The 23274-nt window shown below is 58.0% G+C and overlaps 2 protein-coding genes across 2 annotated transcripts in view; one reads left to right on the plus strand and one right to left on the minus strand.

Moving 5' to 3' along the window:
* SZT2 (SZT2 subunit of KICSTOR complex) overlaps positions 1 to 19958 on the plus strand; it is a 50823-nt gene extending 30865 nt beyond the window's left edge. Inside the window, exons 36-72 of the mRNA XM_032877521.1 lie at positions 52 to 237; positions 573 to 740; positions 831 to 909; positions 1052 to 1123; positions 1311 to 1512; positions 2249 to 2348; positions 3058 to 3187; positions 4921 to 5073; positions 5155 to 5257; positions 5347 to 5452; positions 5539 to 5650; positions 6290 to 6408; positions 6514 to 6678; positions 6936 to 7020; positions 7154 to 7318; positions 7398 to 7565; positions 7935 to 8068; positions 8463 to 8629; positions 8751 to 8848; positions 8941 to 9073; positions 9185 to 9315; positions 9416 to 9516; positions 9590 to 9766; positions 9968 to 10235; positions 10331 to 10410; positions 10499 to 10624; positions 10725 to 10924; positions 12681 to 12771; positions 13156 to 13236; positions 13319 to 13393; positions 15760 to 15973; positions 16358 to 16511; positions 16673 to 16795; positions 16905 to 17310; positions 17440 to 17556; positions 18893 to 18961; positions 19093 to 19958. Coding sequence (XP_032733412.1) covers positions 52 to 237; positions 573 to 740; positions 831 to 909; positions 1052 to 1123; positions 1311 to 1512; positions 2249 to 2348; positions 3058 to 3187; positions 4921 to 5073; positions 5155 to 5257; positions 5347 to 5452; positions 5539 to 5650; positions 6290 to 6408; positions 6514 to 6678; positions 6936 to 7020; positions 7154 to 7318; positions 7398 to 7565; positions 7935 to 8068; positions 8463 to 8629; positions 8751 to 8848; positions 8941 to 9073; positions 9185 to 9315; positions 9416 to 9516; positions 9590 to 9766; positions 9968 to 10235; positions 10331 to 10410; positions 10499 to 10624; positions 10725 to 10924; positions 12681 to 12771; positions 13156 to 13236; positions 13319 to 13393; positions 15760 to 15973; positions 16358 to 16511; positions 16673 to 16795; positions 16905 to 17310; positions 17440 to 17556; positions 18893 to 18961; positions 19093 to 19236 — 5202 coding nt within the window. The 3' untranslated portion in view covers positions 19237 to 19958. The remainder of the gene's footprint in view (positions 1 to 51; positions 238 to 572; positions 741 to 830; positions 910 to 1051; positions 1124 to 1310; positions 1513 to 2248; positions 2349 to 3057; positions 3188 to 4920; positions 5074 to 5154; positions 5258 to 5346; positions 5453 to 5538; positions 5651 to 6289; positions 6409 to 6513; positions 6679 to 6935; positions 7021 to 7153; positions 7319 to 7397; positions 7566 to 7934; positions 8069 to 8462; positions 8630 to 8750; positions 8849 to 8940; positions 9074 to 9184; positions 9316 to 9415; positions 9517 to 9589; positions 9767 to 9967; positions 10236 to 10330; positions 10411 to 10498; positions 10625 to 10724; positions 10925 to 12680; positions 12772 to 13155; positions 13237 to 13318; positions 13394 to 15759; positions 15974 to 16357; positions 16512 to 16672; positions 16796 to 16904; positions 17311 to 17439; positions 17557 to 18892; positions 18962 to 19092) is intronic.
* On the minus strand, positions 19959 to 22506 carry HYI (hydroxypyruvate isomerase (putative)). The gene is made up of 8 exons (XM_032877522.1): positions 22271 to 22506; positions 22071 to 22182; positions 21052 to 21166; positions 20817 to 20895; positions 20677 to 20726; positions 20494 to 20563; positions 20231 to 20365; positions 19959 to 20116 (listed from the first exon to the last, which is right to left on the minus strand). Exons 1-8 carry the CDS (start codon positions 22467 to 22469, stop codon positions 20043 to 20045), a joined length of 834 nt encoding a protein of 277 aa, XP_032733413.1. The 5' UTR covers positions 22470 to 22506; the 3' UTR covers positions 19959 to 20042.
* Between the last annotated feature and the right edge of the window lie 768 nt (positions 22507 to 23274).

Genomic DNA, 23274 nt, shown 5'->3' on the forward strand with positions numbered 1-23274 from the left:
CCCAGGTGGCCAGGAGGTGCCCTTGGCCACTTCCCGGATTGCTCTGTGTAGATCCACTGGTTGCTGGAGGATGAGATGGTGGGAGCCCTGCGAAGAGGGGGCATCCCTCAGAGCCCTGCCCTGCACCGTGCAGCTGCCCACATCCACAGCTCTCCTGGACGCTCCACCTGCCTTCGCCAAACCCTGCCACTGAGTTTTGTGTTTGGGCCAGAACGTTCCCTCACACAATTCAAGGAGGTACGCTGCCCTCAGAATACCCGCTGATGGTTCTGGGGCCCATTCTTCTCCAGACTCCAGATACGGAAGTAGAAGGGCCTCTCCTGGTTTCAGTCCATAGCGTTCCCCTCCGAACAGCCGCCTCACCACATTGTCCCCTGCCCCATGGCCTGGCAGCCCAACTCAGCGGGAAGAGACCCAACCCCTTTCCTTGCCACTAGGCCTGTTGAAGTTTAGGCAACTTCCTGACCCTTTGCATACCAGGTAGTTGTGAGGGTCTGATGAGGAAGTGTGGGGTGCCGTGAACAGGGAGGGCTGCTTCTGCCTTAACTGTGACCTTGTCTCCTGCTCCCCAGGAGTTTCGCCGCCTTCACCTCCCTGGCCATGTTCTTCTTGAGGATCCTGACAGTGGCTTCTTCTTTGTGGCAGTTGGCCAACAGCCAGGTGGGTCCCAGGGGGAGCCTCCTTCAGCAGCCTGGGCTTGGCACAGCCATGAGGACAGGGCCGAAGGCATCGAAGGGGAGGTGAGCCTTTCCTGGGATGACCTGGGAATGGAGGGGGGGTGGAGGTTGGTGTGTGGGGCCTGTATTTAGCTCTGACTTCCTGCCCCTCAGGCCCTGACAGCCAGCCCCCAAGCCCCTGGCTCCCCAGAGGGTTCTGAGGGCGCCCCCCTCCTCAGCCTGCCACAGGGAGGTAAGAGAGGACTTGGGCAACAAAGTCTGGGGGCTAAGACCAGGGACTTAACAGATCCCTGGCCCTGCTTCCCTCCTCGGGCAGCTCGGGCAGTCCTAAGCAAGTTCAGTAGAGGTTCCAGACCTTTCCCTTCTCTTCCCAGGGAGTCAGCCTGGGCCCAGCCGGGGTCTGAGCCTTATGTCCAGTCAGGGCAGTGTGGACTCTGACCACCTGGGTAAGCCGGGACAGTTTGGGGAGGACTCTAAGCTGATGGGAGGCAGAGACTGGGCTGTGCGGCAGAAGGACTGGGCAGGGGCCATCAGAAGGGACTGACATGAAGGGGCTGGGCCCATCAAGCCTGACACGCTTGGAGAATCAGATGAGCCAAAGGTTGGGGCTGAACCTCAGCTCATTTGACACAGGTTACGATGGTGGCAGCAGTGGCTCAGACAGCGAGGGTCCCAATGAGACCCTGGGGGAGAAGTCTCCCTTCATGTTGCGGACCCCACCCGGGCCAACACCTCCACAGTCTTCGCTCTCAGGCCTCCCTGGGCCCTGCTTGCCTGACTTCTGGCTCATCGTTCGGGTGCTACAAGATCGTGTAGAAGTGTACGCCCACGCACAGTAAGTAGGGGCCTGCACTGTGCCGCTTTTCCCCGGTCTCACAACACTCCTCTCCAGGGTCATCCCAAAGTAAGACATGGGACTGAGGGTTTGGGTCGGGGTTTGACTGTGTTCCGGGGCTGGAGGGTCCTGACCAGTTCCCACAGCCTGTAGCAAAGCAGGTCACTCTCTGCTTTCCTAGTGGAGTTCAAAGCTGGTGGGATTTTGGGCTCCTAGCCTCGCATTGAGAGCTTCTCCGGTTCAGAGCAGCTTCAGAAGTTGATGTGGGACTAACAGGTGATATTTAACAAGCACTTAGTACATGGCAGACACTGTTCTGAGCTTTCTGCCTGGACCAGCTCCTTTTGTGACGGGGCGAAGAAACTCAAGCACAGTTAAGTTAAATACTTGCCCAAGGTCACGGGAAAGGGCAGAGTCAGGACTCACAGCAAGGCCCCTGGTTAAAGATGACTCCCGTCACGGGGTGGGCTGGGTTTGAGAAGGGAAGACCACCATTCTGCTCAAGGTCTGAGAATGGAGAAGAAGGAAGCTGACATGTCCTGCCCACGTGGAAGCTGGTAAAGCAAGCCTAGAGCTTGTGCTTCCGTAACTGCTATGGAGAATTCTGCTTTTCCCAGTTCCCCCCATGTTTGCTTCCCTTGGTCCAGTCCTATTCCCTTCTCATGGCTTCTCTTGGCCCAGCCTCCAACCACCCCCCGCCACCACCAACTGCATCCATTCCATCCCTCCCCGCCAGGAGCCTGATTCGGGAGGATGGGGGGCCAGGCATCGAGTGTCGCCACCTGCAGCAGCTCCTGGTGAGGCGAGTTGGGGAGATCTGCAGGGAGGTCAACCAGGTAAGGGACAGTGGGGAGCAGGGCTTTCTAAGCATGGGACACTGCTCAGATGAGAAAGGAGTTTCTAGGAACTTGACCTTCAGAGGCTGTTGATCTATCACAGACATTTTCTTTGACACCTGATTACTGGGGTACTCTTAACTCCTTGGGCCCTACAAACTGGGGAACACTCCCCCACCCACTCCCAGTAATGTGGGTTACTCTTCCTGACCCTGACTGTGAGCTCTTCCATCTTGTGGCCTTGCACTGGTGTTAGGGATTCAATAGTGAATAAGACAGGGAAACCCCGACTCTCTGGAACTTGTGTCAAGTGAGGGAGATAGACACCGAACAACTAAATTACACAAATTGTTTCCATTATGATTGTGAAAAATCATACAGAGGAAAAGTAGAAACTGATGAGAGCATATGACGGGGTCTGACCTTCTGAAGTGTCAGGGAAAGAATTGATCTTTTTAAGCTGAGACCTGAAGGGTGAAGAACAGATTCTGGCAAAGAGGAGGATCAAGTGTTCCTAACCTGGGATTCGGATCCCTGAGCCCAGTGACTGTAGGACGCATCTCTGACCCCCCCAGTGATTATTGATACTCTCTTGATCACTGACCCCCGTGATAACCGGCATCTTCTCTGGCCTTTGATCACCCCTGACCACTGCCACCAATTCTTTGAGAAATATTTCAGTTCCCTGATACCCGGCTCCTTCTCCCAGCGGCTGCTTCTGCAGGACCTCCATGACAGTCACGTGTGTAACTCTCTTCTGGTGGCCGAGAGCGAAGAAGATCTGTGGCGCAGTGAGACCCCCTTCCACTCCCGTCAGCGGGCACCACTGCCCAGTGATGGTGAGACCCCACCCAGGAGCCTCCCTCCTGGGCTGCTGCCGCCCTTCCTGTGTCCGTGCTTGGGTGAGAAGACCAGGGCAGAGTCGCCGTGACTTGGTCACCGGTGCCAGGAGAGCAGGGAGGATAGGACAGAAAAGGGTCACTGGGTTTGACCATTGAGAGTTCCCATGTGTCATTAGTGAAAGTTTTGGCAGAGAAGTGGAACTAGGAGCCAGAGGAGACAGAAGTGAGAGGATCTTACACAGGTGGGGCAGAGGACAACCACTCGTTTATGTAGTGTGGCAAGCACACAAGGAAGGAATTTGACAACAAGGCAGACTCGAGCACATCTGTGTTCCACAGGGAAGGAGCCAGGAGGCAAGGAAGGGTTAAAGAACACAGGAGAAAAGGGACCATGGAAGGGGTACCGGCTGTGACCTGTCTTCCTGAGGCTGTGCCTCTGCCTCTCCCCACCTTCCTTTCCAAAATGACCATCTTTCCCCTTTGGGTAATAGGGCCGAGAAACGGTGTGGGGGTAGGGGGTGGGTGAGTAGGCCAGGTCACAGGTGGGAGAAGATCAGAGGGGAGGAGCCTAAGGCCTGGTAGGAGGATCTGCCTTCCAATCAGCTGTCCCTCCTGATAGACAGGCACAGGACCCCTCGGGGCTTCCTGAGATTTCTGGTGGTGATGAGGAAGCCCAGTACTCTACTGGAGATGCTAATGGAAGTCTTGACAATTTGCTCTCTTCTTTGACTCCTGATGACCCCTCAGCACAGCTCAGAGGGGAAAGCCAAATGATGTCATTTCTTTGCAGTTCTCCCGTCTGGTTGAAAAGGAAAATCAGAGCACTTCTTGTTTTTAATAGTCTCAGCAAGTCTGTAGGTGAACGTTCCTACCAATCCCGGACGTCACGTCTCAGCACATCCCGAGACGTGCACCATTCCCCTAATTAGCGGACTTCCCAGGGTCTGATGGCGTCTTCTGCACGTTGAGCACGAGATAGGACAGCCACACACCTTTGTTGCCAATGCCTCTAGCAGTGTGTAACAGAAGGCCGGTCGGAGCCTGGAGACAGCCCTTCCTCATTATAGTCTCTCCACGTGATTTTGCTGGAGCCTTCAGCAACCAGCATTCCGTTCCAGACAACCTCCTGTGTGCTCTGTACATGGCTCACATCTGGCAGCAGCTTCTCTGGGAAACCAGATGGCTGCCTCTGCCGTGTTGGGGGGCTCCTCTTCAACCCGAGAAGCTGGAAAGGGGCAGACCAGGCTCTGGACTGTGCCCCTGGGCTCTTGCATTCTGCCCTGCTGCCCTGTGAGTCCTTTTGGGTCAGCTGTCCTCCAGAGCGCAGCGTTTGCCCTGACTCTGCAGGTGTGTATCAGCTCTCCTATCCTCTTGGTTCTGACGGGGTTCTCATTGCCCCTCCGTGTGAGTACACAGATGGGGTGTGTGTTATATATCATATTAGTACACAGCCGGAGTGTCTTGGCATTATCTTCAGAATTTTCTCAGGCTCTGCCTTACCTGACACTTCTGGCTCCTTCTCCACAACTGCCTGAGAGCCTTTGTGCTGTGACCTGGTTTCCGAAGAGTATGGTCCTGCCTTGTTACCTGAAATGACCGTCTTTCCCCTGCAGGGTGATAGGGCCAAGGAGTCCTGGGGAGTAAGGACAAGTAGGCCAGTTCATAAGTGAGAAGTAGCAAAGGCAGAGGGCCGTGTCCTGCCTCTCATCCGCTGTCTCCCTTCTCTCCAGATTATGCTGCTGATGAGAGCTGTGCACCCCGAGGGTACCTAGCCGCCACAATGCAATTTGTCCCTGGCCATTTCTCCTGTGACGTTGTGTGGGGAACCGTGATTCGAGTCCATTCACGCCTGAAAATGGGGCCCAGCATGGGGGTCTCTCGGGGTGTGTGACGGGCATGAGAGGCAAGTGGAGGGGGAGGGGATCTGGAGAAGGGGCTGTCCTGAGCCCCCATTACTCCCACAGCCATCCAGGCCCTGCGCTCCGTGCTCAATGCCTTCTCTGTGGTGAACCGGAAGAATATGTTTGTCTATCAGGAACGAGCGACGAAGGCTGTGTACTACCTGCGGTACGTGGGCCCTGGGAAAAGAGGGTAGAGCAGGGATCAAAGATGGTGGCCAAAGAGCTATGTCCAAAGTCTGTGCCACTCTCTCCTAGGCTCCTGGAGACGTCCTGCAGCGACCGGCCGTGGGAAGGTGATGCGCTGCCCCCCTCCCTAGCTCTGTCCCGAAGTCAGGAGCCCATCTACTCTGAGGAGGCCTCGGCATGTATCACCCCCACCCCGAGGACCCTGTGCTCCCCTCATACTTTGCCCGCTGGAGCCAGGCCCTTACCCAAGTTTCCCTGTAGGGGCCTCGTTCTCCCCTGGACATGGCTTCTAGCCGCAGTTCTGATGCTGCTCGTCCTGTGGGCCAAGTGGACAGGCATATCCAGCTTCTGGTGCATGGTGTAGGACAGGCAGGTAAGCACTGCTCGGAGGGGGCTGGGGAGTGACCAGAGGAGGTTCCAGAATCCTCCCGAGACTTCTCTTGGCACCTTCCTACTCTAGCTCATGCTGTGCTCTGGGTTTCCCTCAAGCAGGAGCTGGGTGGGACAGACACAGATGTTTAGAGGATAGGCCCTCTAGCTGATTGAAATGCAGCTTGGGGAAGAGGAGCCGTGAAAGCTGACACAGGATGTCTAGCCTGGGTGACTGGGTGGTTGGTGGCTCCACTGGCTGGAGATCGAGGGTGAGTTTGGGTTGAAGGTCATGGGTTTGATTTGGGAGATGGTGAGCATGAGGTATCCAGCAGGCAACTGGATGTTGCTCTCCATGTTTACGGTTGCTTTAACATGTACGGGGTCTTGGGCTAAGGCTGTTACGTACAAGGTAGATGTTATTATTACTTTCATCTTAGAGATGAGGACACTGAGGCTTTGAGAGTTGACACTCACCTGTCCATAGTCAAACAGTGAACTAGAACTTGGCAGAAGTAGAACCTAGTGCTGGCTGCCTCCAGTGTGTGGGGGAATGTTCGAGTCTAGGGGTCAAGGGCCAGGCTGTGGGGAGTCAGTGGATCCTCTGCCACGGTTTCCACTTTCCTGCCATGGCTGTGTCAAGGTCCTGAGATTACCGATGAGCTAGTACGGGTGCTGCGTCGGCGCCTGGACGAGGCCACACTGGATGTCATCACGGTCATGCTTGTTCGGAACTGCAAGCTGACACCCGCTGATGTGGAGGTCAGCTCCCTCCCAGCCTCCGACGGCCCTCCAGGGCTTGGGTATGGGGACCATCTGCTCTCTGCCCTCTCTGCGCAGCTCTGACGCCCCTTCCCCTCTCTGCAGTTCATCCAGCCGCCTGGCAGTCTCCCCTCCGAGGTGCTACACCTGGCCCTCCCTGCCTCCTGCAGGCCCTGGCTTCCTGCCCTGGCCTGGTACCTGCGGCAGAACCTGCTCATCTTCCTGCACTCGCCCAAGTACACGGACAGCAACAGCCGCAATCACTTCCAGGTGAGGGTGGGCCCCTCTCTATACTCCCCCCCCACCCAACTGCAGAACTGTTCCTTGCGGGCACTGCAAGTGACCTTGGCCTGTGGACCTGTATATACCACTGTCTCCCCCACCCCCTCCACCTTTATTGTCTGCCTAGGTCTTCCTGTGCTCCCAGCTGTGCCCGTCCGCCATTCCCCACTGTGGACACCATCCTCTGATGCTTTCTGTCTGTCCGCCCGCTTGGGCTTAGTTCTCTGTGGTACTTCCCTCCTCAGCATCCGCTGCCACCACAGGGTGGCCTCCCGGACTTGGACATCTACTTGTATAACAAGCCTGGCGGACAGGGCACCGGCGGCAAAGGTACACTGCAGGGCGCTGCTGAGCGTGCGAGAGCACCTTCCTGCCTCGAGGCTGGCGGGGGCTTCACCCAGCCTGGCCGCTCAGGGTGATCTGGAGGTCTCGGACCCGAGCCTTTCTCTGGATTTCTACCCAGGGGTCGCCTGCATCACTCTAGCCTTCGTGGATGAAGTGGGGAGCCCCATCTCACTGGCCTCTTGGCCCCCCTCCTCTCCGGGGCCCCTAGACCCACTGCAAGAGGAGGAATTTGAGCAACTGACCCAGGTCACTCGCTGCCCACCTGTGCCGGATGGTTCTTCAGGTGGGTCAGCAGAGGGGGTGCTGAGTTAATGCTCTGGGAACCAGAGGCCCCCTCATGTCATCCCTGTTCTTTCCCCCAGCTCAGAATGGGGCCCCACGGCTTCGACTGGACGTGTGGGAGAAGGGGAACATCAGCATCGTGCAGCTGGAGGAGAAGCTCCGGGGAGCAGCCCGCCAGGCCCTGGCTGACACCGTCATGGAGTTGCGGCTGCTGCCAGCCTCCCTGTGTACTGAGGACGCCTCTCCAGGTACGCAGGCTCCAGAGAATGTGCCAGGCCCAGGCAAGACCGGGTCTCTGGTGAGCTTGCAAAGGTGGGGCTCCAGGAAGGCATCGCAGAGGCTCCCTCCAAAGTACACATTCAATACACAGTTGTCCTGTATCTTCTCTGCGTCAGCAAGGCAACATGCCAGCAGAAGGGTCCACACCCAGTTGGTCCCCCATTTCGAGAGGGATACTGCCCCAGGAACTCCCTTCATACAAACACATAGCTCTCAGATGCGTACGCCACCATTGCCTGACAGGTGGAATAAGGGGCAAGTCACTGTCATACCTCTTGCGGGGCTGGTCTGTCTGAAATAGGCACAGTGACAGGATTCTGTAATGTCTGATGTCACAGGAAATCTCCAGAGCGGGTCGTTGGAAACCAAGAGCCCTGCAGGCCGAGCTAGCACCTTTCCCCCTGGCCCTGGCCCTGGCGAGCCCGTGACTCCCCCCAGCAAAGCTGGCCGCCGTAGCTTCTGGGATATGCTGGTAATGAGAGGATGGGAAGAGGTGATGCAGTTGGCATCCGCCTTCTTGCCTGTCTCCTGACTCCCCTACTCCCTCCGTAGACCTTGCCCTGGACAGCCTGTCACATAAAGCGACTCTGTCCCTTTAGGGTATGCAGCAGGGCAGGGTCTCTCTGACACACAGACCCTCAGCTGAGCAAGTGCCTTCACTTCCCTTTTCTCATGGAGTGCCCACAGGAGAAGTCAGGCTTGCACCAGTGAGGGTGCCAGGGCCCGGGAAAGCAGAGTGCTGCCCGAGGCTGGGCCTGCCCTGGGCCTCCAATCCCTGCAGGCTCTCATTACTGGTTCACGATGCCCCCATCCTCCATACCATCCCCTTCCCAGCAGTACTTCCTCATTCACTGCCTTGCCCCCAGAGTAAAACAGAATGTGGGGACTTGGGTTCCCCCAAAACAACCGATGACATTGTCCTGGATCGGCCAGAAGACACCCGGGGCCGGAGGCGTCACAAAACCGAAAATGTTCGGACTCCAGGTGGCACTGAGCGGGCATCAGGCTCAGATTCTGGAGCCCAGAGACAAAGGTGTGTGTGTGTTATGGTGTTGCGTCATTGGGTGGGGGGTGAGCTCATAGGTAGGTGTTGGGTTTGTGTAAGCACACACATGTCACATGTGGAGGTGAGGCTCACACCCCTGTGTCTTCAGACGCAGGACCACACAACTAGAAGAGGGTGAGGTAGGGACCCTGCAGCCTGTGTTTGCTCGCATGACTCAGCGCTGGATGGAGTTTATGGTTCAGATCGGTGAGACCCCCAGCCCCTCCTCACCTGTACTCAACCCCATGGCCTAGTCCCCAACCTACAGCCCCACCGTGACCTCTCTCCCCCGGTTCCAGGTTGTGCCTCAGTGTCCAGGAGCTCCACCCACATGGTGTCCCGATTCCTCCTTCCGTCTGTCCTCTCTGAGTTCACGACTCTGGTCACTTCCATGGCCGGAGATACCAGCGTCCGTATCTTTGAGCAGCATTTGTGAGTTTGGGTCTGCTGGAGGCTAAGCTCGGCTAGGCCGGGGAGGTGATAGCCAGGGAATGGGGCTGTGCATGGATGGTCTGCTTTCTGTCCCTCCCTTCCTCCCTCCAGAGGTTCAGAGCCAGAGATCTTCAGTCCTTGTTCCCTTGGTCAGCTGTGCCCAATGCCGCGCCCAGCGACGGAGCGGCACCTGCTGCTTCTGGGAAGGAACTTCTTGCAATGGAGGAGACCAACCCAGCAGGGTGAGGGCATGGCCCAGAGGGAGTGAGTTCAGAGTTCTGGGGAGCAGGGTGGGCTCATGGGGATCTGCGTCTGGACCTCAACTGAGCATTCCTCCCATAGCTGCCAAAGCTGTGCAGCGCTTTGAGCCAGGAGGCGACGGGAGCTGTGGGCGAAGCGCTCCCCGGCAGAGGTTCTTGCTGCTGGAGGTCGTGGACAAGAAGGTAGATGGGGGGCCAGGGGCTGGGTGGGAGAAAGAATTCAGTGATGTCACTGACCCTGACCCCTGACTTCCAGCTACAGCTGCTGACCTACAACTGGGCTCCAGACCTGGGAGCGGCCTTGGGGCGGGCACTGGTTCGCCTCGTGCAGTGGCAGAACTCACGCGCCCACCTCATCTTCTGCCTCCTCAGCCAGAAGCTGGGGCTTTTCCATCATTGTGGCCAGTTGGATTTCCCAGTGCGGGACGAAAAGGTGCCTGTTGCTCGGGCTCCCTCGTCTAGTTCTGATTCCTAAGGGATTAGTTGAAGGAAGTGCCAGCCAGGAAGCAGGGGAGAGGGACAGACTGAGGACAGATAGTGGGGAGGGAACATCTGAGAGAGGCCGCCATTGGGTGGGGGAGAGGGTCTGAAGGCAAAGGCCATGAACCCATTGTGACACTCCCATCTCTCTCAGGAGCCAAACCCATTCCTCTTGCCAACCATGGAAGCAGAGACCCTCATCCGGAGTGCAAGCCCCCCACTGAGCCGCGAACAGGGCCGGCTCAGTGCCTCCTCTCGGGGTGGGGGCTCCCTTCCCCTCGACACATTCCCCTTTGATGAGGCCCTGAGGGATATCACAGCTGCCCGCCCCAGCTCCTCTCTCGGCCCTGTGCCCAGACCCCCTGATCCCGTCACCTACCATGGACAACAGTTCTTGGAGATCAAGATGGTGGAGCGCAGAGGTGAGGGCCCTGGGCCGGGCGGGGGCAGTCTGTGGAGTGTGGGAGGAGAGGAGTGACAGCTCCTGGGGGCCATTACTAACGCCTGCACCCACCAGAGCTGGAGCGCCAGATGAAAATGGAGAACCTGTTCGTGACGTGGCAGCAGCGTTCTGCCCCAGCCAGCATGCCCATCAGCGTGAGTGGCTCGAGCCTGTGTCCTCCCTGAGCATCCTGGGACCCCGTCCCTGGCCACTATTCCCATGCTCACCACCTCATCTCCCCAGGCTGCAGAGCTAGAGACCCTGAAGCAGTCGTCCCGCCTGGTGCATTACTGTGCAACGGCCCTGCTGTTCGACCCAGCTGCCTGGCTGCATGGGCCCCCCGATACCTCTGGGCCCCCCGAGGGCCAGGTGAGGCTCCAGACTCCTGGGTCTCTCCCGCGGGACCTCCATCCACCCACGTGGTGCGGTTGACCGAGACTAGAGCCTGCCTTAATCTCCACTCCCCCAGCGGCGCCATCGCCCCGAGTCTGGGGCCGGGAGCCGGGAGGCCCCCACCAGCTGTGAGTCTTCAGATACGCCCCCACCAGGGGCCCGGGAGGAGCCGTGGCTGAAGGAGCTGAGCCTGGCCTTCCTGCAGCAGTACGTGCAGTATCTGCAGAGCATGGGCTTCGTGCTAGTCCCGCTGCGGCCCCCCTCCCCGGCCCGCAGGTGAGCACGCCTTACCCTCCCCGTCTGCTGCTGCGGGCTCCGCCCCACACACCCTTGCTGTCTTCGCCCCGTCTCCCTCTGAGCCCCGTGGGCCTTGTTGCACGTCCCTCCGCCCGGGCCAAGCATACCCACAAGGGTCAGGGTCGCCTTCCCACGGGCCCCAGGCACGGCCTGTAAAACTCCCAGCCGCCCAGGTGTGCACACGGCTGTGCACACGTATGGCTTACACACTGATGGGCTGTGTACCTCCATGCCCTGGATCTGGGCCTTAAGGATTCCTGGCCTGGTCACCACAGGGGCCTCTCCGGGTATCTCGTGTGGTTCGTGGCCCAGGAAGCCCTGTCCTTGCTGAGTTAGCCTCTCTCACTAGGGACGCCTGCGCCAGGCCCACCTGCGTCATTGTCCTCCAGCCCGTTCTGGGACAGTTGTGACAGGTGTCAGTGTTGGGAAGCAGGCAGCTCATCTCTCGCCACCTTGCAGCTCCATGGAGCACAGTGACGCAGCCACAGCCACTCTTCCTGTCCTGTGTCAAATCTCAGATTCCCGTTTCTGTGGCCCCTGCTTTATGTTGTTCTCAACATCTGAGCCTCCAGAGTCTGTGTTCCAGCCCCTTCCCAGTGGCTATGGGAACCTCCCTCTTTGTGTTGCACACAGTTACTTTTGAGTATGAGTTGTACTTCCTTAGTTGGGACACCACCTGGCCCAGAGAGCCAATTCCAACTCCTGAGCGTTTCTGAAACCAGCTCTCCAGCTCCCAGGCCTCCCGCCCTCTCCTGGGCATTAGGAAGAGAGGACAGGCCTGCTCCTTTGGGACCCTACCCGTCTCATTTCTGGGCATCAGGGCCTGAGAAGGAACTCTTCTTGCTTCCCAGTGGGTCCCCCTTAAGGAGCATCTCTGAGAGACTTCAGTTTCCATACTTTCCATTCAGTTTGAAGCTCTTCCCAAAAATCTGGGTTCCTTTTTAAAACAAAAGACAGTAGGGCACCTAGGTGGCTCAGTCACTTGGGTGTCCAGCTCTTGATCTCAGCTCAGGTTTTGATCTTCAGATCATGAGTTCAAGCCCCACACTCGGTATGGAGCCTACTTTTAAAAAAATAAGTTTTTTTAAAAAGACACTGGGATGAAAAATATGTTTCCAGAGCCAAATTTACAGTCAGGCCTTCCTCTCTCACCAATCTCACCAATCACTGTCAAAGTCTTATTCCAATTTCCTTGAGGATCAAATGAGACATTTCTTTTCTCCAGAGGCTTTCACACACCCCACCTCACCGTCCAGCCCCATTGCCAGCAAGCACTCTGGTGGTTTATAGCTCCTGATGTAATGAGTGCATCCTACTGGCCCTTGCTCTTTTCCTGGTCCACAGTACCTTTCCTGCTTCTCTTCTCCCCTTACCACTGAGTTGAGTAGGCCTATGGGACCCTGAAACAGTCCTAGCAGCCTCTTGTGCCCTAACCTGTCCCCTCTCCTCTCACCGGTGGAAAGGGTGAGAGGACTGCTCTCCACCCCCTCCGTAGAGCACTCCTCCAGCTTCCCCTTAGAGCAGTAGCTGCCGTGGAGCCCTGCTGCCCCGCGGTGTACACCTGAACTCCAGTCCCAGCCGCTTCCCCAACACAGTACCCCAAGCAGGTCCTTTCCCTCTCCAGTCCCGTTTCTACTCCTGCAGGTCGCTTGCCCATGAAAGTGATTGTGGGGCTGCTGGCCAGACCACTTCCCCCGCTGGCCTGCCTCATCCTCTTCCCCCCTCTTTTCTGCAGCACCAGCCGGCTACGGGCCATGGCCATCCTTGGAACGGAAGGTCGAGGCTCCTTCTCCTGCCCTAAAACCAAGACTGATGGGAGCCCCAAGGTAGTGCATCGTCGTGTACCTTCCCCGGCAGTATAATCAGCGGTGCCCCAGCCCCAGGTGTCACTGAGCCAGAATCACTGACCCAAATCCTTATCTCGGGAACAAAATGAGAGGGACAAAGAAGGCACAGGCTCTCACGCGACATGCCTGGTGACCAAAGGAGCTGAACTCAAGTCTAGAGGGCTTCAGGTCCCTGACCTCACTCAATCCTGACTCATTCTCAGCAGTCCTGGGAGCTGGCCCTGCCCCGAGGCAGACAGACAGGAACATAAATAACCACCAAATGCCAGGGGTACGCTGGTACCCAAAGGACTCCCCTGCTGGTTCGAGGCTGGTGAATCCCCAACCCTTGCCCCTGAACCCTAGTGTCTCTCCTTTCTTTAGAGCACCGGCTCTCCGGTCACCACCTACCACCTGCAGCGCGCACTGCCCGGGGGCATCATCCTCATGGAGCTGGCTTTTCAGGTGAGCAGGAGGAACAGTGAGTGGGGAGAGCTGGACCCACCTGGCTCTTACCCTCCTGATCTCATCTTCACCTTCTCTCCAGGGCTGTTACTTCTGTGTCAAACAGTTTGCGCTAGAATGTTCCCGGATCCCCATGGGGCAAGCTGTCAACTCTCAGGTATGTGGTGAGGACGGAGAAATACGAGGTCTCAGGCATAGTGCGTCCCCAGTGCGCTGTGGCCAGTAAGAGGATGGGTTAGTCTGGGCCAGTGGGGATCTAGTGCTGTGGGGGTGGCCAAGTCATGCCCGTTCCGGCATTATGACTGGGTCATCCACCCCTCAGCCTCACTCTGTCAGTGGGCCAGACCATATTCCACCACAGCGCTGGAGGCAGAAGGCAGTGCAGCACAGTGGCTGCTCTGGTCCCGTGTTACTGTGGGACTGACAGGAGCCCAGTACCATGGTCAGTTCATAACCATAGATGGCCAGTGAGGACCTTTGAACATAGTGGGTAATCTGACACATGGGGACGTCAGTGCCGCGGGCAGTCCTGGCCTGATCTAGAGCTGGAGATAGCCAGCCTTGTCAGGATCGCCACTAACACTTAGAATGACGACCAGAGCTCCCAGCCACACAGCATACCCCTGGCATTCGGTGGTTATTTATATTCTTGTCTGTGTGCCTCAGGGCAGGGCCAGCTCCCAGGACTGCTGAGAATGAGTCAGGATTGAGTGAGGTCAGGGACCTGAAGCCCTCTAGACTTGAGTTAGTTCAGCTCCTTCAGTCACCAGGCATGTCACGTGAGAACCTGTGCCTTCTTTGTGCCTCTCATTTTGTTCCCGAGATAAGGATCTGACTGGGCCTAGTCTGCCTGACTCCTTATACCTGGATAGCTCACATCCAGCCCGTGGATGGTTGCCTTTAACTTGAGTGTGGACACCACGGGATAAGATGACCCAGAAAAGCATGGTGACCTTAACGTTCAGAAACCTGCCTGGGCCAGAGTGCTCCAAAGGAGCTCCGGACGGGCAGGTACACTTTGTCACCTTGCTGTCGTGCTGGCGGAAATGATCCAGCCCCGTGACTCTCTAGAGCTCCTTGAAGTCCTTGTGGCTTCCTGCCGCTGATCTCCATCCAGCTAGCCTCTCTCTGCCCCTCCTTGTGTAATCGCCGGCCCTATGTATGTACCTAAATTGCTGCACTGTTGCTGTTGTTGCCAAGTGCACAGTATACAGGCTCAGCAGAGAGGAGAGCTTTCCTCTGCCTGTACACCTAAGGGGACCTGCATGCATGCAGGTTAAGTGCATGCCCCCTGCAACATGCTAGTCGGTGGCAGGACTGGGGCTGAAATCTAGTTCTGTGGCCGGGAGCCCTCAGCTAACATGCCATCATGCACCATTGCCGACAGTGACGTCTTCGATGTCCCTGAGCCTGAATTACATCCCCCTGGCCTTCCTCTCTTCCTCTTCCCTCCTTCACAGTCATCCCAAGCCCTTTCCACCCTAGTGCTCATGATCGTCATAATCCATGGGCCGTTCCATTTACCACATGTTCTCTAACTTTACGAAGACCTCTACTTCGTATGAGGATAAGGGAGCTTATATGTCTCACACGAGACATTGTGACTCAGCCAAGACCACACAGCTACTCTGACCCCTAGGCCATAGTTTCTTTGACAGCCAGTTCTTTCCTTTCCTAATAACTCCTGCACCCAGTGCTTCCGTGGGCCTGGGCCTGTAGATCCTGCCAGCCCGGCACCATGGGTCCAGCAGCCGACACACTCTCAGTGATGGTGGCTTCCATCAGGAGAAGCACCAGCTCCGTGTCTCCACCTTCCTTTCTTCCTCCATCCATGGTTCATTCATTCATTCACAGATCAGTTAAAGGAGGCCCACCCTGGCCTAGCCTTGGCAGGGTGTCCCAGAGGATGCTTTACGAACGAGTAGGAGCTAGCCAGATTTGGGAAGCAGGGGGAACAGCATTCCAGGCAGACAGAACAAGCAGGTACAAAAGTGTGAAGAGAACATACAGTGTCCTGGGAAGAGCAGGTAGTTGAATGGGAAGGTCAAGCTGGAGACATGGGAGGAACCAGGAGAGACTTCCCAACAGTGCATTCCATGCCTAGCCTCCCCTGGCCACCTGCACAAAACTGGCACTTGGCTAGATTCTGCATAACATTGTCTTCTAACGTCCTACATCCTCCTGTCTGCGGCCTAACGTTGGCCATCCTGTCTGCCCGCCGCTAGAACGTACACTCCTTGAGGGCCAGGTCCGCCCCCTCCCAGTGTATCCCTAGCACCTCGAAAAGTATCTGGCGGGCACTAAGCAAGTATGTTTTGCATCAGTGATCTGGGCCAGACTTTAGCAGACTCGGGTAGAGTCAAAAGGCCCATCTGTCAAAACGGTTGTAGTTTTCCGGTGTGAAAAAGGGAGTACGCAGAGGGGGGCTTCCCGCGGAGGGGGCTTCCCAGAGAAGAGGGAGAGAAACGGGAATGTGCCAAGCGGCCTGCCAGGTCCTGACACGTGCCCCGTCCCCCTCCCCAGCTGTCCATGCTGTTCACGGAGGAGTGCGACAAGGTTCGCGACCTGATGCACGTGCACTCGTTCAGCTATGATTTCCACCTGCGCCTCGTGCACCAGCACGTGCTGGGCGCCCACCTGGTGCTGCGGCACGGCTACCACCTGACCACCTTCCTGCGGCACTTCCTGGCTCACCACCCGGACGGGCCCCACTTTGGCCGCAATCACATTTACCAAGGTCGGTGCCAGAGGACAGGCCAGTGAACCAGAGCTAGACCCCATGGGGTCTCCAGACCTGGACCGATGGGACCACTTCCTAGGGCCAGACCTCCACCTCTCCTGTCCCATCCTATCCCATATTGTTAATCACCTCATGTCACTTGGACCATATCCCTGTGTCTGCGGTTTCTGTCTTTCTCTGAAGTTCTTCATGGTGTTTCCCATCAAAGTTTAGATTCTGAGCCACATTGGGCCCACCTCTATGTTCCCCAGGACCTTAGGAGCCCCCCAGAATAATAGCCAGTCTGCCTGTCAATGAGAACCTTAGGGATGTCTGTCTCCCCGTCCCACCTGTTCAGTATGCCTGTCTCAGGCTCAGCGTCTCCTATAACTCACCCCTCAGGGACACTGGAGCTGTCCACACCACTCATTGCCGCCCACCAGCTGTACAACTACGTAGCTGACCACGCCAGCTCCTACCACATGAAGCCCTTGCGGATGGCCCGGCCAGGAGGCCCAGAGCATAACGAATATGCCCTGGTATCGGCGTGGAACAGGTGAACTTGGGCGTGTGGGGGGCACCAGCATGTGCTTTGGTGGAGCTGAGGTCAGCCCCCCACCCCGGGGCAGTAGGGAGACGTGTTTTCTCGAGCCAGAAGGATAGGCGTGGCATCATTAGAACCTCAGGGCCGGCGTCTTCCCCACCCGCGCCATACAGCTCTGGCTCCTACCTGGACTCCGAGGGACTTCGTCACCAGGACGACTTCGATGTGTCTCTGCTGGTGTGTCACTGTGCTGCACCCTTTGAAGAACAAGGAGAAGCCGAGCGGCATGTTCTGCGGTCAGCAGATCCCCTACCTCAAATGCGCTCATGGCCCAGCCTTCCCAGTACCCTTGCTCTCTCTGTGTCCCACTCTCATCACCACATTCCTACCCCGTCCCCACCCCAGGCTACAGTTCTTCGTGGTGCTCACCAGCCAACGAGAGCTCTTCCCCAGACTCACTGCAGACATGCGCCGGTTCCGGAAGCCGCCCCGACTGCCCCCTGAGCCGGAAGCTCCTGGGAGCTCAGCTGGTAGCCCTGGGGAGGCCTCGGGGCTTGGTCTGGCCCCTGGACCGGCTCCCCTTTTCCCCCCACTGGCTGCAGAGGTGGGGGTGGCGCGGGCACGGCTGGCTCAGCTGGTCCGGCTGGCTGGAGGCCACTGCCGTCGGGACACGCTCTGGAAGCGTCTCTTCTTGCTGGAGCCTCCAGGGCCTGACCGGCTACGGCTTGGGGGACGCCTGGCTCTGGCGGAGCTGGAGGAGCTCCTGGAAGCAGTCCATGCCAAATCCATTGGGGACATTGACCCCCAGCTGGTAAGCAGCCATGCGTTCTAGAAGGGGCCTGTTTGGATACTAGGGGTTCTGGCAGCAGCCGGGGTGGAGGGTGCAGAGCTCTCAGGTGGCTCTCGGACAGCAGATGCAGCCCCATGGACCTTTCCCTAGGACTGCTTCCTGTCTATGACGGTCTCCTGGTACCAGAGCCTGATCAAAGTTCTCTTAAGCCGTTTTCCTCAGAGCTGTCGTCATTTCCAGAGCCCAGACTTGGGAACTCAATACCTGGTAAGTCTCCCTGAGACTCCTCTGAAGGGAGAGACGTAGCCAAAGGCCTTATCAGAGAGATGACATGTCCCTGAAGGAGCCCCAACCTAGCTGGGTTTGCTTTGGCGGGAGGCCTAGATGGAACAGGATCCACGTGAAATCCTTCAAGCCCTGAGCACTGAGCCTGGACGTAGGATTCCTGAGAGCAGTCTGGAGCTCTGACCTTAAAAGCTCACAAAAACACACATCTGGCTAGAGATCCTGAGGGCCAAGCTCTGGAACCTCATCAGCCTTAGGGGCAGACTCCCAAGAAGGACCTCTGGGGCTTTAAAGCCTCGTCACCCAAAGCATGGTTGTCACACTGGCAGCGGTGGCAGCACCTGGGAGCTTGCCGGAATGCAGGCTCTCAGGCCCCAGCCCCGACCTGTCTAGCCTAATCCCCAGGGGCACACGAGAGGCTAAAAGCACTACCTGGGCCAGGTAGAGGGAAGAAGGCTCAGGTGTTGGCCGGACAGTATGGGGGGTTAAGAGACTGAAGATATGAGCCTGATGAGAGCAGTGGTTGTGGGGAGGAGAGATTTGGAAGAAGACTTCCAAAAAAGTAGGCGCTGGTCCAGGGGTCCCGCAACAATGCTTGTGAGGAAGGCGAGTTTCAGGGCCTGAAGGGGCATTCCCGGGACACTGAGTTGAGTTGGTAAGGCTGTGGTTGTTGGCGGGGGGGTGAGCAGATGGGGGCTCTCCTGTGGATGGGGGGAGCGCTGAAGCAGGAGTGTATTTGGGGGAAGGGTGATGAGTTGAGTCGGAGGTCCATGAGGCCCTCCCAGGACCACATTCTAGAAGGTTTATGGACGCTGGGGACCGGAGCCCAGGAGAGAAAGACCTGGGCAACAGCTACATGAACAGGTGGTCACTGAAGCCTGGGAGTAGAAGGAATCAACTGGAAGAGATCACTGAGCTGAACAAAGGGACAGCCAGATATAGGGGGTTAGTCCGAGGGGAGGTCAAAGCGATGCAAGACCAAGGACAGGAGGCAAGGGGGAGTTGTGCCAAGGGTAGAGAACACTCAACCTGCCAGCTTTGTGCAGGGCCTCTAGACGAGCTCTGAAGCCTTCCAGTCAGGTGCCTTCCCCTCATTCTGAGGAGGCTGGTTGGGCTGACGGGGAGCCAGCGAGGATGAGGATGGAGGTTCCGTTGAGAGACAAGGTTCTGGGGCCTGGAATGCAGGTGGGCTCAGGTGTGGTAATGGGAGCAGGCCTTCCTCAGACCGGCCCACTTCCAGAATGCCCTCAAGGAAGGTGGATGCTGCCTCAGATGACACAGACCTCATTCCCCGTGTCACTTTGGTCTTTCACTGCAGGTTGTGCTGAATCAGAAGTTCACAGACTGTTTTGTACTGGTGTTTCTGAATTCTCACTTGGGAAAGACGGTAAGAATGGGTGAGGGGCTTTGTGTCAGCCTAGCGGGAGGCTTCCCCTAGAGCCTAGGGAAGTTGGGGAGCCCTGCTCTCCGTGCCTGCCCTCCTTCCTCACCACCGCACCCCTCCTGTGTTCCCCACAGTCTCTGACAGTGGTTTTCCGAGAGCCCTTCCCAGTACAGCCCCAGGACAGCGAGAGCCCCCCTGCCCAGCTGGTGTCCACCTACCACCACCTCGAGTCCGTCATCAACACAGCTTGCTTCACCCTCTGGACCCGCCTCCTCTGAGGACCAGACCACTGAATGGCACCATTCCTTGAACCATGGGGGTCCAGAAGTTTGCCCACTTGAAGCAGGACTGACCAGCCCTTCTGGGTCCAGACTGAAGGGGACACCAGAAGCTTTGTGACTAGATCTCGGGTTTGCAGCCCCGGCCTCACGGTGAGAGCTACCCTCCTGAGCACTTGCCACTATTGACTGGCCAGGCTTCGGAGGGGTAGCCCAACTCCCTGAGGTGCCCATCTCCTCTCAGTCCCCTGGGCCCTTCCAGGAAGGGACTCCACCTTCCTGCTCACCTGGTGGAGTCCCAGGAATTCACAGTAGTTGGCAAGTGCTCACCCGAGAGCTCCTCTGCCTGAACGCCGCCTCCAAGGCCCCAATGGCCGGCAGCCACCCCGCCCTGCTTTGAGCCCTCTGGTCTTCGTTTCCCACTTGAACATCATTGCTGGACATTGCCACTGAGATACGTCACCTTGGTTCCAATGCCCGCTCTGCCTCTGAAGCCCCTGTGACCACAGGCAAGTCCCTCAGCTCTCAGACCTGTGGTCTGTGGTGTGTAAATGAAGAGGTGGACTCCGAAACCCCCGTGTGCGCAGGAGACTGGAGCACTTGAGCATGAGCCGGACGTCCCTTCTCTTCCCTTCTCACCAGGCGGGAAGCAGCCCCGGGAGAGCGAGGGGTTAGACACTGTGTGTCCTCCCACTGCCCAATAACACACACATGGGACAATGTTCGGCAGGTGGTCTTTAATGCAGGAGATGCAGGCCACTCTGGGCCCTGTCCCCCAGAGGCACGGGGGGGTGCAGGGCGGGCCCTCACTGGCCAGCCTGAGGGTGACCCCGCCTGTCCCAGTATGCACGAAGCCAACTCAAGCCCTCTGCTGTGTCTCCTGAGGAGAGAGGGAGGCGGTGGCATCTCGGCCCGTGAGGAGAAGAGCAGCCATGTCCAATACCTGTCAGTCCAGAGCTCCCTTACCCCAGGGCCCAGCCTGGAGCCCCCTCACCTTGAGGCCGGTACTCGCAGCCCACAAAGCCCTCGTAGCCTTCATCCTCCAGCAGTTGGAACAGATAGGGGAAGTTCAGCTCGCCGGGGCTGTCAGGCTCCCCCCGGCCTGGGACCTGTGCCACCTGCACATGCCCTAGACACAGATGGCGGCAGGTGGGGGCCTCAGGCTCCACCTGAGGCCTGAGAAGCGGAAGCGGAGGGGGGGGGTGGGGGTTAAAGGGGTGGGAGCACAGCAGACAAGGAGCAAAAAGACCCTCTCACCAACGAGGGGCAGCAACTCCCGTATATTCCCTGTCAGGTTCCCGTCCATGATCTGCCAGTGGAATAGGTCCTGGGTAGAGAACAGTAGTCAGAGACCCTGCACGCCCCCAGGCTCTCACCCCATTCTCCCCAGATGTGGGGAACACTGGGCCTTCTGAGAAGCATTTCCTTTCTTCCACTTACCATCTGTAACTGGAGGTTGGGTCTTCCGACCTTCTGTAAGATGGCTGCCGCTGGGAGAGAAACCGGGGAGGGGGCCGTAAAACCCAAGGAGAGCGCAAGATTCAGAGGGGACTGGGGGAGGCACAGGGCTGCGGTCCTACCCTGCTGGGGGGTGTCCAGGAAGTACTGGGGGTCGGTGATGCGGGTGTTGATGGGCTCCAGCAGTCCCACGAGGCTCTCCTAGCACCACGGCGGACCCGTGAACAGAGCTCTGCTCCAGTTTCATGCCCCCTCCACCAGTGACTGGTGAAGCCCGTCCCCGTTCCCTCTGAGCTGGGCTAGTGCCCGGCCGCCTGCCTCATTTGCTCTCGCAGCTCTGTCTGTCCTTGGTCTCACCTGAGCCAAAACTCCAGCTGCGTGCCTCAGGTTCTCCAGAAAAACGGTCTCCATTTCACTCCTGACTGCTGCTCGGTCAGCCCCCTGGGGCATTCGGCCAGCCATCAGGTGAATCCTGGGGGGAGGTGGCACTGGAGGAGGCTGGGGAGGCCATCCTGACAGCAGCAGGGCCTCATTCCTGTGGCTCCTTGAGCGCCCCTCCAGCTGTCCTCCCTGGCCTATCACCTGCCCTCCTGTGGCAGCCTTGAGGCCAAGCTGTTTCCCAGGTACCATCCTCCCGCCTGAGAGGCCTCTCATTTAGCGCTCCAGTGGCCCCTCTCTTCGGGGCTATAAGCATGCGGGTCAGCCTCATTCTCTAGCAGGTATTTTGACCCTTCCCTGAAGTATTCCATGCTGCTCGTCTCCACTCCTTGCAGCTGTTCCTTAGATCCTTCCCATCTGCGCTCTGCCCCCACCACTCACCAGTCATGACCCCCATTGCCGTTTATTTGATCGGCCCGGCTCTGCCTCTTCCACCTCCTCCAGCCATCACCTGATCTCTCGTGGCCACACCCAACTCCAAAGGGCCCCATCTGCAGCCTCAGGAACTCTGCTGAGCGCCCCAAGCCTTCTCTTGTCTCTGGTGAGTGCACCCTTGCCTCCCGTGCTCCCTACATCAGGCAAACGCGTGTTCATTTCTTCCAGCCCCAGTTCAACATCACTACCTGTAAGAAGCTTCCTCTGATCCCAGACAGTTGCCATAAACTGACCCTCCAATGGATCACTCCCTGTGTTTACTTTCCTATCTCCCTGGTCAAAGCTCCTGGCACAGGATCCCTGCATGAAAGTGTGGCAAACACAATGACACAGGACAAATAAAATACAAAAGGCAATTGACAAAGGACCGGGGCTGGCAGAGTGAAGGGCCAGTGCGCGGACTTCTGAACCTCTCCAACCTGGCGTTGCGTTCTCCCAGGCCCCAGACATGGGGCAGGGGCTTGGAGGAGACCGGGCAAGGTGGGGAGGAGAGGGTAGGATACCTGGGACAGCCCAGAGCCTTGGCGTACAGCACTGCCTGTTCCAGCCCCTCTCGGAAGGCCGCTTGCCTCCCGGGAACGGCCCCCAGCCCCATTTCCCCTTTCTCTCGGTCTCCTGCGGAGAGAACAGGCCTCAGACCCGGCTCGCGTTCCCGGGCCTCCCGTAGCCCCCCGTAGCCCCCCTCTGCGACCCCGCGGCGCACCAGGGGGCGTGTTGATCAGCACCAGCCGCAGCCCCGCTTCCCGCGCCGCGCGCGCCAGTGCCTCGGGCGGCTCCGCGTACGGCCAGGCCACCTCGGCGGCCTCGAAGCCCGAGCCGCCGGCCGCCCGGAGCCGCGCGGGGAGCCCGGGGAGCTCGGGGAACAGCCACGACACGTTGGCCGAGAAACGGAGCGGAGCCATTACGGGCCGGGAACACGCTCGCAGGGAAGAGTCCAGCACCCGCCGGAAGGCGGAAGCAGGCGGGGCGGGGAATCGCCGATCCGGGGGAGGGCGCTGCGGGGCCAGGCTGGGCCCGGCTCTGGAGGGCGCGCCTAGGGAACCCGATCTGAGGCGTGGCGCGCTGGCGCCGCGAGCCGAGCCACGGGCCCTCTGTACCAGCCTTTTTTGGTTAGAAAAGCATTGTAGGGTGAAGACCGAGGACGGCCCAGAAAAGTGACATTTTCGAGACTGGAGAAAGGGAAATGCGGGGAGAGGCGACAGAACCAAGCGAGAGGAGCTCGGCCCGGGGGGTCGGCGGGAGAGAATACCCCCTCCACGCGCCCCCCCCCCCCGCCACCTCCTACCGCGGGAGGGTAGACGGGGCGGTGGGCGGGGGGCCGTGTTTCGGGGGATGGTTGGGAGCCCCAGGGGCTGAGAGCCCAGAGAGAAGGGCAAGAGAGAGCTGGCCCGTCCCGAGAACCCAGTTAAAAGTGAGGAATGTGAACTTTAACAAATAACTTAGTATTTCCCCCATTATAAAAATAGTATCTGTTCGTTATGCAACGTTTGAAAGCTACAAGACGAAATCAAGAACATTTAAATCACCAGTCATCGCACCATTAACCGCTAACTTTCCCTTACAGATGAAAAAACAAACATAAGCAGTTTTTTTTTCCCCGTTAGAGAATTCTGATCATACTGTACATGCAGTTTTATGGTCTGCTTTTTCATTTAATATTATTTCGTTAACATTTCCCCGTGTTCAATATCCTTCAAAGTCATTGCA

Source organism: Lontra canadensis, unplaced genomic scaffold (genome assembly GCF_010015895.1).
Source record: "Lontra canadensis isolate GAN:19392208 unplaced genomic scaffold, GSC_riverotter_1.0 scaffold60, whole genome shotgun sequence".
Classification (NCBI taxonomy): domain Eukaryota; kingdom Metazoa; phylum Chordata; class Mammalia; order Carnivora; family Mustelidae; genus Lontra; species Lontra canadensis.